The sequence below is a fragment of the Patiria miniata genome, unplaced genomic scaffold (assembly GCF_015706575.1).
Source record: "Patiria miniata isolate m_02_andy unplaced genomic scaffold, ASM1570657v1 HiC_scaffold_24, whole genome shotgun sequence".
Classification (NCBI taxonomy): Eukaryota; Metazoa; Echinodermata; class Asteroidea; order Valvatida; family Asterinidae; genus Patiria; species Patiria miniata.
Window position 1 is genome coordinate 10,916,174 of NW_024037063.1, and position 15,358 is coordinate 10,931,531.

Sequence of the window (15,358 nt, forward strand, 5' to 3'; positions counted from 1 at the left end):
CTCTGAAAATTGACTTCACACTAGGATGATTAACCTGTCTCTGTGGATTCATCAGGGGAAAAGTACAATGCAATACAAGTGCTGATGGATTAACTGATTGATTTACATACCAAGTCCTGCTGAAGCATTACACTGCGTCTTCTCTTTAATCTCTTGACGGAGTACCCGTGCAAGGTCTAGGGGTGTAGCCCCTGTGTCTTCCAGTATGCTAGTCACATCAACAAACATCTCGTCACAACTAACAGCCTCTATCTCATGGGTGTAACTAGATAATAAAAAATATTGAATTAATTGGTTTGAAACAAACCTCGAATTCTATAATAATAATAACACTTTGGGAGACTTAACATCCTTACTGGCAGCTGAGAAGCTGAATTGTGAAGGACGCGACTACAACATGGTGGAGCCGCAGGCATGTAAAGACACCTTTGGCAGCCAGCCACATTGACCCACATATGATCACGGAGCACAGCCTGAGATCGAAAGTGTTTGATTTTTTCGGAGGGAGGAAAACTGGAGGGCCCGGAGAAAAACCCTCGTGGTACAGGAAAGAACCAACGCACAACTCTACTCACATACATGTATGGTCTGCAGCCGGGAATCGAAGCAGGGCCACAGTGGTGAGAGGTGATGAGCGCCTTACGCACTAGCCACCCACAAATATTATTTTCTATGTTGAATGCCATGGTCCAGTGGTTACAGTGTTTGACTCATGTACGATGGTGCATGGGTTTGAACCCTGCCAGGAACATGGTGTTTGTGCCCTTGGGTAAGACACTTAACTACAATTGCTTCTCTCCACCCATGAGTATGAATGGGTACCTGTGAGAGTAGAGGTCCAAATGTGCACTGATAGGTCCTATCGGCTGCCACGTGGTCTCGTGGCCTGATGAATGGAGGAATAATTGTAAAGTGCTTTGAGATTGTTGATACGATGGAAAGCACTACAAGCATTACAACAACATGGAGGTCTTTTTCCTGAACTTAATAATGAAAACACTATCTTGAACATTTGGGCAACTAAGTTGATAAGCATTCTTTACAGATTGATGGTATTTATGGGTTGTGAGGAAAAGGCTACTAGCTCACCTTGCGACAGTCTCGTATAGTGTCTGTGAGACACTCTTGTATCCCTCAAAGTCATAGGGTATTGTCTGCAGGTCTGGGCAGCGCTTTCTGGCCTCTCCCATAAACATACCATTCTTGACTCCAGCCTTGCGTGCCTCGTAGCTACAACTGGCTAACTCTGCCATGGAATTGAAAGTCTCGGACTGGGTTCTGATTGTCTGTGGCTTGGCTCCCTCCACTGGCACGGACTGGACGTTAGAATCTGTAGATTGTCCAGGTAATCTTGAAGGTTGGTCCCCAAATGAGGATGCTTCTCCTAGATAGGTTTGAGCACTCGCTATGGTGGGGTCTACAGAACCTGCTGGCTCTTCTGGTGAGACTGTGACTCTCGAAGCATCCTCTGTCTCCTGTATGAATGTCTTGGCTATGTCCACATGCCGACTCTTCATTGCCTTGGCACCATCCTGTTTGTATTTATTTGCATAGTATTCCTTCTCATATTGTCTAGTTTCCTGGTTTGCATCAGGCATGCCCTTCCCCTTGGAGTGAGTCACAGCCACAGGTTTCCCCACCAGGTCTGGGCGGTTGCGCAAACCAACCGATACAAAGAAGCAGTCCATATCAACATGCATGATGACACGTTTGGATTTCCCTGCCTTCCCGTGATTTGCTCTTGTAAGATGACCTTGGAGTTCTTGTGTCCTTGATGTGGGATCTCCCTCATTTTCTGTATCAGCTGCATGTTTTTGAATGGGTTGTGATTCCCCCGATGAGCCAGATGAGAAGTCGCTTTGATCTTCGATGAGTCGTCGCAATTTCTCCCGTGCCGGGAAGCTGGTGTCGCCACTGCTCTGCAGCTTGTTCACAAAAGCCTTGCACTCAGCCCCCCACGTGGATATGTGATGCAGACGTGAGTTGCTGTAAAACTCAGACACAAAGTTAGCATCGCCGGCCTTAGCAGGACCCTTGCTACCTCCCATAGACGGAGGCGACTGATCCCTTGTGGTGGTGGTTCCAAGAGATGGTGGATCCATGGACTGGGCACTGACTGAACTGGTAGAAGACGAAGGACTCGGCAAGGCAATGGATGCGTAACTCTTGTCTAGAAACTCCACCATACTGTGGCCTTCTGGACTTCGTAGTCTGGTTCCTTGATTGCTTACTCTACTCCCACTAGTATCACTTGCTGTATGCTCACTTGCTGTATGTTCAGGCTTGTTTGCTTCTGTTGAGGCATCTTTCTTCAAGCCTGTGAACTGGAGTGTGCCCTGGGAGGTTGTTCTATTAGTGTACAGCTGGTAAGGGTTATCTGGCAGCAACTTTCCTGCTTTTATACTGAAAATAAAAGAAACAAAACGTAACTGTTTCTGAGGAAAATTAACATCTCTGATGAAAATAGACCCCAAAGTAAATACCCCAAGACTTGAATGATAGGTTCAGATTTGATTACAAACTGGAGCATGAACACACAGTGTAAGTCTTCTAGCAGTGTAATATAGTTGAAATGAGCTGTTTCTACTTTCTATTTGCTCAAGATCCGAAAATACTTCCTAGGAAAACTTAAGAAAATATCCAGACTTACCACTGTATTTACAGCTAACAATAACTGACAAGTTCCATACATGTAGGTAAACACCCTCAAAATGTACACTACTATACTGACCTACTGGGAACTGACTTAATAGACCAACACAAACATGTGTACACATAAAACTGTTTTGGGAACATTGAAGAAAATCAGACACATTTAAAGAAAACAAGTCAGGTGTGTTTACAAACACAAATGCCCCATTACATGACACAACACCACTCTTTTAACATCAACTTATGTACCTTGGTAACATGGAACGTTCATTGACAGCATTAGTGTCTTCTGTAGGTTTTATATGAATTAATCCCTAATCCCTATGACCTCAGAATAAATACAAGATTTCTATTGTTTTAGCCACTGTGACCTTGACCCCTGACCTTTCGACCCCCAATGCGATAGGCCTATTTGGATTACCAAGAACGATCCACAAACCAAATTTGAAGTTCACATGTAAAGTATTTCTCAAGTTATCGCACTGACAAAATTTCTTGTTTTAGCCACTGTGACCTTGACCCTTGACCTTTTGGCCCCAAATGCAATAGGCTTCTTAGGATTGCCAAGGACAATCCACAAACCAAATTTGAAGTTCATATGTAAAGTACCGTATATCTCAAGTTATCACGCTGACAAAATTTCTTGTTTTAGCCACTGTGACCTTGACCCTTGACCTTTTGGCCCTAAATGCAAAAGGCTTCTTAGGATTGCCAAGGACAATCCACAAACCAAATTTGAAGTTCACATGTAAAGTATTTCTCAAGTTATCGCGCTGACAAAATTTCTTTTGTTTTAGTCACTGTGACCTTGACCCTTGACCTTTCGGCCCCAAATGCAATAGGTTTCTTAGGATTAACAAGAACAATACACAAACCAAATTTGAAGTTCATATGTTAAGTATTTCTCAAGTTATTGCGCTGACAAGATTTGTCCGGACACACACACACATCCACACCCACCCACACACCCACGGAAGGACAAGGCGGAAACAGTATGCCCCTTCGGCTTCGCCGTGGGGCATAAAAAGTAAAAATAGTAGATTTTGAAAGGACTGACAAACTAATATTATGCAACTTGGCTTTTACTTGTACGACAAGGGGTTCAACAGTTCTCTCTTTCATGTACCTCTGCTAACCCATATGTACATGCTCACCTTATAACTCCTACCTACGCCTAAACAGCTGGTACATCTTAAACCCTGTACGTACGCCTTGTAAGTAATAAAAAACCTGTACGAACAAGTTCTAAGTCATATGCACAGGTTTTTGTTTGCAAGGCATATGCACGATTGTAAGGCGTACGCACGATTGTAAGTCGTATATACGACTTATAACATGTACATTACGAGTTACATGTATAAGGCGTACGTATGAGTTATAAGACGTACACATATTTACGAGTTATTAGGCATACATGTACGTTTAAGTTATAAGACGTACATACGAGTTACAAGTCTTACGTTCAAGATAGCAGAAGAGGGAAAATTATTTTTCTATCATGTCTCTAATACAGCTTCATATATTTGGGATGGACAGATGACATTTACAAGGCGGGTACCTGTCAGTAATCCACTCTGGCTTGACAATTTTCTCATCTCTGAGTTCCTTGATCTTAGCATAGGGAAGTCTGGTAGCTATGATATGGCTGACTTTGGTCTTACTGTAGTAATGATGGAACATACCACCATGTAACATCATCAGACGCTTCAGCTCATCAGATGATGGCACTGTCAGTTAAAGATAAAAAGAAATATACATGTACTATTCACAAAGGACTTTATTTTTAAGCCAACTGAAATGATTGCACAAAGTGTTTATGGAACAAACTGTTATATATACCCTTTAGTGTTAAGTGACCACGCCTGTCACATTCTTGAATAAATGCAAAATATAAACTGGTCTAAGAATCCTGTTAACACAAGTGTCCCATTTCACTGCTCTGTTATCCAGTTCGTTTAAAGCCGTGTCCGCACTGGACTTTTTTTTTTTAAGGTTTTACCGAGACGATGGTAAAATGAGAAATGGTCAAATGTGACCACTGTCCGCACTTGGACTTTCGACACGGGAAAATTTACCCAGACCGCATGGGAGAAGTAAACGAGCTGTCACAGTGTCAGTATAATGACTCACCGTACACAGAAAACAAATTGCCGATCACATTTTCAGCCGCCGATACGCACAGTAATATTACACACGCCATTTGCATGCACAACATAATCGTTTACACGATATTATTTCATCTTGACACGCTAAATCTTGACGAAAAGGCCTGTAATTCTGACGCATTTGTGATGCACGTCGTCGAAGCCATGCCGCTGTACGATGTTCCGTGCGGCAGCAGTGCCATCAGTATTCGTTGGTTCCCATCGCATGCTTACAGAATCGAAGCTATGATGTGGGCCAGGAACCAGTGACTACGGCCTACGTACGGTACCGGACCACGATGTTCCGTGCATGCATGACTACAGTAGCGTATCAGGACGAATTTGGATCGTAGAAAATAACATACATCGGTGGAATACATGGAGAAAGAGAATTTCCGCAAATTAATTCTCAGAACGTGATCTCTCTTCTCTGTGTATGTATTTGTCCGTTGAAATATATATTTTAACGAGATTTTACCGCTCGGACTTGATGATACACCGCAGCGTGTTTCTACAAAATGTTCGGCCTTTGCACGTGCAGGTTCGTGCAGTCTCTGTATGCATAACAGGGCGCTCGGGCCGGATGTACGCTTTCCTGAGCCGCTTTTACCGACTCGCACTGTCCACACTGGACTTATTGTCTCGGGAAAAGTAACCTGGTCAGTTTTCCTGGGCGCATGGGAAGTTTTCCTGGGCAGCAGTTGGCCAGTAAAAGTAACCACTGGAGGAAAACGTCCTAGGCGAGCCCTCAGATAACAGACCGTTCGGGTACCGGGTCCGGTATGCAAATTTCTTTCACCCCAATCGGTACGAAGCCAGAAGCCACCCGGTTACTGAAGCGTGACGCCCCAATCGGTCCAAACTGGTGACTCAGGGTTTCACAATAGGCAACATAAATTGAAGTCTGGCCATTGTTGGAGGATTATTCGGCCCGCTGGGCGTAATAAACTATGGAGTGGAAAGTAAAACTTAAAGGTTTTTGCTTTTAGTTTTCAGTCATTAACGTTAAGTATTGGCCGGATTTATTAATTTACGTTTTAATTCAGTTCGGGATTTTATGAGAGATTTTGATTTTTTTTCTTTTGCAGGGCTTCAGAAGTCAAGAAACCCTCGAATGTGTTTTCAAACTTTTTGCCTGCATCTGCATTTCTTCAAAAGGCTTATACATACACATACTCCGATACTCGTCCTTGTCTTATAAGAAACACATGAAAAAGATGGCCAACTTGTGAAATGTAGTCTGAAAAATTACGCTTTCTAGATGCTTACATTTAATTTGTGTTGGTTATTCAGACTTCAAACGCGTACGTACGTATAACCTTCACATAAAGCGAAACGGACTGGTGACTGGTAATCGGCTTGGACCCTTCAATTTCACATTCACAACGAGAAGGGAGCAGTGATGGAATCCATTTCAGCTAGCGTCGTACACCACATGCAGCATAGGGATGTTTAGCAACGGGATTACTTAAAATAATGCTCAATATAATCATAAACATTTAAGTTTGATATGAAAGTCAGCAGCAACGCTTTCTTGCATGTATTAGAATGTTTTAAGAGCGTGTACAGTTGATTCCTAATGCCGGGTTCAGGCAAGTACATGTACGTTTCGCCTGCTCTGATTACCAACAATACTTCAGTTGTTCCTCTATGGAAAATATACATGTATTTGAGCGCATTTCTTGATTAAATTATTTGTTTGAGTGTATTTCTTCATTGATCCCCATTCCCAAATAAACAGTAGTTATTTTTTGATGTTTGGCCTTTATACCTTAAGTTTTGAAACCTTCAGCCTCCCTTTAATAAAATTATAAAATTATAAAATTATATATTATATTAAAAGTAACCACACACTTGACACAAGGGAAAGGGAAAAAATGGAAGGGTTGAAGGGTGGGAATGAATGGGAATGAAGGGAGAGGGCATGAATTGTTTTATTTATTCAATCATCGATCAGATTCAGACGCTGGATCTATCTCTTTTGTGAAAATGTGTGGTTCTGAAAAGAACCGTTTGGTTTTTGTTTTCGATGCTGGTGACTTTCTCAAAGTTTGTGCATGAGACGATTATGGCGATCTCGATCTGCTGCGCTCACAAAGACTTTCTTGCATCCCGCCTGGCAAACCCTCTCTCCGTTGATTGGTGAGTGTACTCCTTCATCTAGAGCTGGAATCTTGAGTTTTCCTGTCACAGCCTTTGAAGCCATTTCTTGCCACGTGAAGAAATGTCCAGGGACCTTGTCTGATGGAACAGGCGTAAAACCATGCCCACCTCCAAATTCACGAAGGAAGGTGAGAAGTTTTTTGGCGCGCACAGGATGGTTGCTACAGTGGTGGCACTGACTATCTTGACATTTGACGAATTCCAACTGGTAGGTCCGCTGCACCGAATGCGAGGCAAGAAACTTATATTCTGCCGCAAGTTCTGTCAGGACAATGTCTGCCTTGATCTTTTTCACACTGGCGTCAGACAATTCTTCCACCTTGGCCTCATCTGAATAGTGAATCCATTGCCACTGCCGTAACTTTGAATGAATCATACATCTTGCCATCAAGACACTTGTGGACATCTCTGATTGCATTGTCCAAAACAGTTGCATTCTTTCTGGCGCGGTCCTCCTCTGACAATTTGGATTGGGCTTCAGGATTCTTGTCCTCCCCAGGAATGGTGTCCGACAACTGCAGACCTGTCAACCAAGTGGTCACTGGTGCCCAACAATGTTCGATCATATTGTATCGACTATCACCGGGCGTATATCCAAGAATGCAAAAATAGTCTAGGTGCAGATCCCGCCATAAACGGCCCATTGTCATGACTACTTTAAGGCTGTTCTTCTTCCAGTCAGGGCCGTTGTCAGAGACTATCACCGCAGCATGCTTGCCTTCTTTGTCACGGACTTCACGAATCAACGGAAACAAATCTGTATAGTGGTTGTACACAGACGCCTTGAAAAATTTGTTGCCCCTCAAGCAAACGGTGAGTTTACCAGTTCTTGGATAATTGAAGTGTAAACGGCCGAACCTGTCATGGTGGTGCCTTGAGTTGGACGACGGTCGGTTAAGGAGCTGAATGTACCCACTTGGGATGATTTTATATCCGGTAGCGAAATTGTGGTCAGGGTAGTGGATCATATCATCAGTGTGGAAATAGGTGCGGAAAGACGTTCTTCTGTCCACACACGGGCCACTTCCAACTAACAACTTATTCTTGTCATCAAGTGACCAGCGAGAAATCTCTCCATCAAAGCATGTGGCCATCTCAAGTGCATAGATAACCGCAGAACGGCAGATATGGGAATTCTCATGATGATGAGAAATGTCGTTCTTTTTCACGCCAACTTTTGCATCGATTAGAGAATGATAGTAGGATTTGGAATGGTGGTTGCTGTGTGGAGGTACAAACAGACGTGACAGGGTGCTTACAGAGATTGAATTGGGCCGTTCCTGAAGTCCTGGGACTTTCCTCATCACTTCATCTCTCAGCTGAAGAGCCGAAACTCCAACTGAAGAGCAGGTCTGCGATCGCCTTCGGTGAGCTGCGAAACCGTGGTCTGCCAGCGTCTCGACAACAGTTGGCACAAGGTCTGGAAACCTCTCGTGCAATGCCCGGCCTCCTCTTTTCTTGGGCAAGGTACCCCGTGGTTCACTAAACGGTCCATCTAGGACCCTCTTTCTTGATCCGATAGGTGAGAGATTTGGAATCTTGCCAACGGGAGACAAATTCGTGAACTTAAGCGGACTTAGAATTGGTATCGCGGTTTTACGCACAGGACTGCTGAAATTGGACTCCATCTTGTTGAATGACTGAATCTGAAATGAGATAGCGTCCCTGGCATCCAACCTGAAAGTTCACGCATAATTGGTTTTACCCTATAGGCTGTGCTTGCCGAAGCGAATCTTGAACCGCAGTACCTGACAACCGAATCTCTTGACATCATACTTATTATAGTACGTGTTCTCACCTCTGCTGCATGCCTATATACTTTCCTGCTATTTTCAACAAGATGGATACCGAATTTCGTAGTTGTTCTCCAACTCGCTACAGCAGGGATCACGTTGGTGAGTCATTTGTATTTATATTTTAAATCTCCAGATATTTACAAACAATTACAAGTTGACTCCCGAGAGAGATAAACATTTGGAATTCAATTCCATTCATAAAATACATGTTCATCATCCGTGCAAACAGTTTTAAAAAGGAATCTTGAGTGTTATTTGAAAATTAGCACTGTATACATGTGTGTACATGTACATGTATTTATCGGCGCAAAAATGCAAAAAAAATGTAGCAATTAATTGCAGTATGGCGCTCACTCCAAACATATGAATCAAACTAGTTTGTTCTGACGTATCTTTTATTTTCTCGTTTTTCTTTTTAGGAATCAGTGATGATTCTGACGATGAGATGACCCTTTCTGACTTGAGGAAAAAAACAACGTGTTGACCATCGTAATGAGGTACAACAGTTGATCCTCAGCAATGCAGAGCCTGAAAGCCCACAGCCAATATCCCTGCTTCTTGAGATGGTTTCCCAAGTCAAGTCAAGTCTCGAAGCTGGTTTCTTGTCAGTCCATAAACGACTGAATATCATCGAACAACGTCAAGAGCAACTTGTCACCGCGGTGAAATTCATCGCCGTCAAGGTTTCCCCCGAAATCATCACGCCTGGATGTGACGGAAGAAGAACATCGAGTTGCTCCACGCCAGCTGTTCCAGCGACACCCCGATCGGCTACAACTGCAGTACGCACCACAGCCACCGGCACTCCTCAGTCATCGGCTGCCACTCCAGAACCTCGCACCACTGAAGTTCGAGAGGCTTCTACCGCCCCTGCAACACCCGTGTCATCTCGCCAAATTCACCCCCGGTTCATTGCGGGACCGTTGCCGGGTACATTCCTTCTGGGTGGAAACCAGGGCATGGTGCGTCAGATCGACGACTACAAGAAAATTCTCCGGGAAGTGCAGAGCAGGAAACGAGATGCAACAGACAATGAGAGAGCACGGCTGTTGTGCCTAAACTTGCTCAAAAGAGAGATTCCAATGGAAGAACTTGCTCAAAAGAATATCACAGGGAACTCTAGGGATGACGAAAACAAGAAATGCAAAATTCCCCAGCTGGATTCATTCATCCTACATTGCATTTTTCAGCAAGCTAAGCTTCAGTTTCCAGAATTTTCGGACTGGTACACAGACCATAAGTGTTAAACTGTCGAGATCCTCAACGATGGCTGCAAAAGAGCGAGAAAAGACTTGAAGGGGAGACCAGCTAGTTAGCTATTAAATCGACAGATTACATGTTCAAACGAAGAAGCCAGATTATTGTAATAAATGCCATGTTGTGTTAAAAGTAAAAGTAAACTGATTGTCTGTGTTTAATTTATGTTCAGGTTTCATGCAATCTTTAGTCATCAGTTAATGTTTAATAGTACGTATTCCAAAGTGACTTTTTGAAATGAAGTCTGGCATTGATTAAAATGACTTGTATTAAATATTCGCAAATGGGTCGGGTTTTGAAAACATTCGTGACCGAGATCTGGCCGGGCACGTGTAAAACGCCATGCCCAGATTTCGGACCCACAACTGCGACGAAAATGTTTTGCAGTTTATGTAGAAAAAAGGGGTTATGGAAAGGAGTTGCAGTGTAAAAAGGTCACGAAAAGTATGCCCACCTAAACGGGTTTACTAAAAAATCACACCTGGACCAGTTCAATTGCGGGACAACAACAGTTAAACAACGAGTCATTTCTTTATTTTCAATGGAGGGCGCATCTTTTGGATGTCATTGGTAAAAAAAAAGCCATCAGGTTCACAATTATTAAAGTACAGTAAACGTCTTATTAGTGCACAAAGGCAAGGGTATGCCGGATTACCAGCGGCAACTTCTTTGAAGCTCACAGTCATTGTTGCCTACTGGAGGATTAGCGCGTCGCAAATTGGTTTCTTTGTGATGAGCCAGAGCCATTGTGCAGAAGCCTGGTGGAGTTAATCCAGGCCGATCGGTTCCAGGCAAGGTCCCAATCCCTTCAACATACTGGGCGGGCTCAACCCCGAACGGTCTGGGGAGGGTTTCTAATTTGAGGGCTCGCCCTAGGCTGTCCGCACTGGACTTAAAATGGAAAAAGTACCCATAGTCTCGGTTAGTTTGACCAAAAAATTCCAGTGCGGACAGGGCTTAATAGTCAAAAAAGGTCACACCAATGATTACTGGCGCCCATTGGATAAACACTCAAGTTGTGTTAACTTCCAGTTCTGGTTCCAATGCTACAATGGGCAGTGGGCGTGGTATAAACTGAAGTGACGTCACACTAACGAACCTGATGGACATCTTTTTCTGAAACCAAGTGCCCATCCATTTCAAGAAGACCATATGCCATTGTACGGTATGCAGGCCCGGCTCTAATGAGGGCCATTGGTTAACAAGTGGTTGAGTTGATATGTCACTAACACCTGTGCACTAATAGACATGTGAGCATCTCAAACTCAAACGATGGTCTAAACATCCTCATTAACCCTTACCCTACTAGACCCTCCAACGCATGCCAATATGTGCCTCAAGAAAATCTCCTATGTTTTTTGCATGGCCCTCCAATATCTGCCATGTCATTTCAAGGGTAATTGGACAGGCACTCCAATACATGCCACAGAGAACAATGAGAGTCCTCTGATAACAAAGTGAGTGCCCCCAGCTGGTCAGTATCAGGCACCCTCCAGGGCCTCCAACTCCTGCCAATTGGAGCCTTCACTTTTAAGAGAAACTATCTGCCAATAAACTGCAGCTGGAGGGCATTGGCATAACCAACTGACATGCAGTAAACTACCCTCAGAGAGTAAGGGTTAAACATCTTGTTCCTGGCTCCCTGCAGCGCATGATAATGCATTCAGCTGTTATAACCAGTGATGTTTTACTGTCCTTGTTGGCTGGTCTTGAACAGTTGATTAGACTAGCCAAACTATGGTTAACCATTGTTCTTGCGCAAACTTTCTCATGTTTGTTCATATGCACTCTTTCATTAACCATCCCAAATCCTCCGAAATCCTGTTTGCAAAATGGAGGATTTTGCAGGATGGCAAAAGTGTGTGGCTGATTTTGGAGGATGCACTATGTCAAGGCCTTAGGCCGGATCTTGTGTTGTTCATGCTCAGCCGTGCATAAATTTAAGCCTACATGTAAATTATACTTGAAATCCTCCGCACTGCTCCAGGATGACACTGGCTCTGCAGGATTGAGGCAGTAGTCACCCTTCCAAGGACCCATTCAAGAAATAATAGAGGATTTTGCAGGATTGAGGCTGTATGCTTATTGTACATGGAGGCAGTTGGAGGATTTTTTGCAGGATTGAGGTTGTATCCTGACAAAAATGCTTTGGGATTGGGGTTAAATTTGTCTCAACAACTTTAAAAGCATGCACAAACAAATACATACAACTTATACTGTAGCTCCACCAACAACTGTTGCATTTTCCTTGGAAGTCCTACCTGTGTATCCATTGACATGAATGGTAACCCCATCAAATATGCGTGAGCCTGTTGCAGCTCCAGCTATCTCAATGTTTCGAGGAGTGTCTTCCGTGAACTGTTCAGCTAGCTTCTGTTTCTTGGCATTCATATAACCCCCCTGGTAAAACCAAAGAACAAAGATGGAACAATTTGCATAACAACCACACCAGTTAACAGTGCTATGAATATATGCATACACACTTCATCACCTCGTGTTTGTAATGCTTCGATCCGCGCCGTACGACAGTATGGGCTTTGAATACACCCAAGGTGGAGACGGCTGAAACGTACACGTTCTGAACAAATGACGACAGACACCCACATGAAACTTGTGTCAAACATCGCCCTTTATATGAGAATTGCAATTTCAGAAGAAAAAAAAGAAGAAAAAAACCAATTAAGGCCAAAAAAAAAAAGTCTCCGGTTTCTGGTATGGAGCTTGCCCAAAAAGTGGTGCGGCGACGCGGCTTTTTTTTTTTTTTTACCTGATTTTTTTCGCTTCAAATGTCGGCTGATGACTGCAAATGGTGCAAATATATGGGGGTCCAGAGAGGCCACATAAAGCTTATTCTCGACCACAACCCCATCTAAAATACGTTAAAATTGTGCAGCAGCAGGATTCCAGTCAAACCAGTGAGTTTGGCGGTTTTGAGACATCATCTTTCATTGAAAAAAAAACGTTGTCATTTTGCCAACGCGCATGGCTACGGCGACGCGCGCGCATACCAGAAACCAGAGACTTTTTTTTTTTGGCCTAAACAATGGGATTTTCATTTGTCAGTATATTGTTAGTTATCCCGCGAGCGCGAGTGGAACATGGAATAATGTTGTGCATCTGTATCCCACATATGTGGGACACAAACACACTACATTTTCCGTGTTCCACGAGCGCGAGCGCGATAACGAATTTATCTTCAAGCAAACTTGACGCACTAAAAACTTTTCAGCGGTTATCCTTTTACACGTGCGTGTTTGTACAGAATGGCGAGCGCATCTCAGAATATTGCAATGCGCTGAGTGCGGTATGGACCGCGGCCGCGCTACACGGTTATATGTAGAACTGCTTGTTGCCATGGATCGACCAATCAGGATTGAGGATTCAAGTTTACTTGAAGATAATATTAGTGGCGATGTTTGACACAAGTTTCCACCTTTTCAAAGCCCATACTGTCATACGGCGCAGATCAGAGCAGGTATCATTACACAAAACAGTTGTTGATAGAGCGCGATGAATTTCTTCGATCGACGACGGTGATGTCACACACGCCCTAAACAAAAGAGCAGAGAAAGGGACTGGACTGAACAACTCTGCAAACACATTTAATTGTGAGCGGTAAGTTTTCAAACTATTTTGCTCTTTTTTTCAAAATTACCGCTGGATGGGAAAAATGTAAGGGGACTTAAATGGAATGTCATGAATGTGTAGATCTATCCAGGGTAACTGTCTTTCTCATTTGCATTCTCTTTACCGTTTTTTGGGGGGCCTTTTTGTCCTCGCGTGGGTATGAACAAAATGCTACCGTGTACCAGTCACCAAAATATGCCTATTCGGTGGAGCGCTAGTACGGAGGGAACCGTAGTTCCAGCGCTCCACTCAGTAGAGCTTAGCCCCATAAATGTGGCCAATTTACTGGACTACCTCCGTAAATAAAGGCCACACTTGGAACATGTACCTGAAAATTTAGAACTTTGTCAAACTTTTATTTTCAAAATTTTTCACAAACACTCACCCTCTTTAAAGCGATAGAAACTTAATCCCCCCTTTTTTAGATGTCTATATTTCGTGTAATTCCAGGTTCATTTTGCACATGTTAGCGTTACCTAAATTCCAACACGAAATTACAAATGGGGGATTATTTATCGCTTTAAAGAAGGTGAGTGAGCTTCTAAAGCATAAATAAACTAGAAACAAAGTCTAACTCATAAATGTGAAAACAAAACTTGCCAAAGTTCTACATTTTTGGGTAGGAGCATACATGTTCCAAGTGTAGCTTGAGTAAATCCAGCTCTAATCAGCATTAAAGCTGGAGTTACTCAAGCTAGTTGTAACTGGTTCAAGGTACATGTAGGCCTACTAACAGTCCATAGGTTCGCATTATGAATATTGGGTAATCCTTACTTTTAGGACCCCGTTCCTATATAGGAAGAGAAAGACTCACCAAAACAGTTGACTAAATGACACTCAAAATTGACATTCTGATACTTCTTGGCACATCTGATCAATTGGCAATGACACCTTCTTGAATAGCAGCAGGTTTAATTTTGTGGAAAGAGGGCAGGGCTTTGATTTATGGGGGAAATTCAGGGGTAAAAGATGACGATGACAACCAGAAAACAGACTCAAACAAGTCAGGTGTGTTTACAAACACAAATGCCCCGCAACCGTGACTGTTTCCATGACATAACACTACTCTAACATCAACTTACATGTACCTTGGTCAAATGGAACGTTCATTGACAGCATTAGTGTCTTCTGTAAGTTTTATATGAATTAATCCCTAATCCCTATGATCTCAGAATAAATATAAGATTTCTATTGTTTTAGCCACTGTGACCTTGACCCTTGACCTTTCGACCCCCAATACGATAGGCTCCTTAGGATTGCCAAGGACAATCCACAAACCAAATTTGAAGTTCATATGTAAAGTATATCTCAAGTTATCGCACTGACAAAATTTCTTTTGTTTTAGTCACTGTGACCTTGACCCTTGACCTTTTGGCCCCAAATGCAAAAGGCTTCTTAGAATTGCCAAGGACAATCCACAAACCAAATTTGAAGTTCATATGTAAAGTATTTCTCAAGTTATCGCGCTGACAAAATTTCTATTGTTTCAGCCACTGTGACCTTGACCCTTGACCTTTCGGCCCCAAATGCAAAAGGCTTCTTAGGATTACCAAGGACAATCCACAAACCAAATTTGAATTTCATATGTTAAGTATTTCTCAAGTTATCGCGCTGACAAAATTTCTATTGTTTCAGCCACTGTGACCTTGACCCTTGACCTTTCGGCCCCAAATGCAAAAGGCTTCTTAGGATTACCAAGGACAATCCACAAACCAAATT

The 15,358-nt window shown here is 43.0% G+C and overlaps 1 protein-coding gene across 1 annotated transcript in view; it reads right to left on the reverse strand.

Annotated features, from left to right (window-relative positions):
• LOC119732456 (DNA repair protein REV1-like) overlaps positions 1-15,358 on the reverse strand; it is a 41,509-nt gene that overhangs the window by 20,214 nt on the left and 5,937 nt on the right. The window contains exons 2-5 of the mRNA XM_038205983.1: positions 12,274-12,412; positions 4,211-4,379; positions 1,090-2,403; positions 111-265 (exon numbers count right to left, since the gene is read on the reverse strand). Coding sequence (XP_038061911.1) covers positions 111-265; positions 1,090-2,403; positions 4,211-4,379; positions 12,274-12,412 — 1,777 coding nt within the window. The remainder of the gene's footprint in view (positions 1-110; positions 266-1,089; positions 2,404-4,210; positions 4,380-12,273; positions 12,413-15,358) is intronic.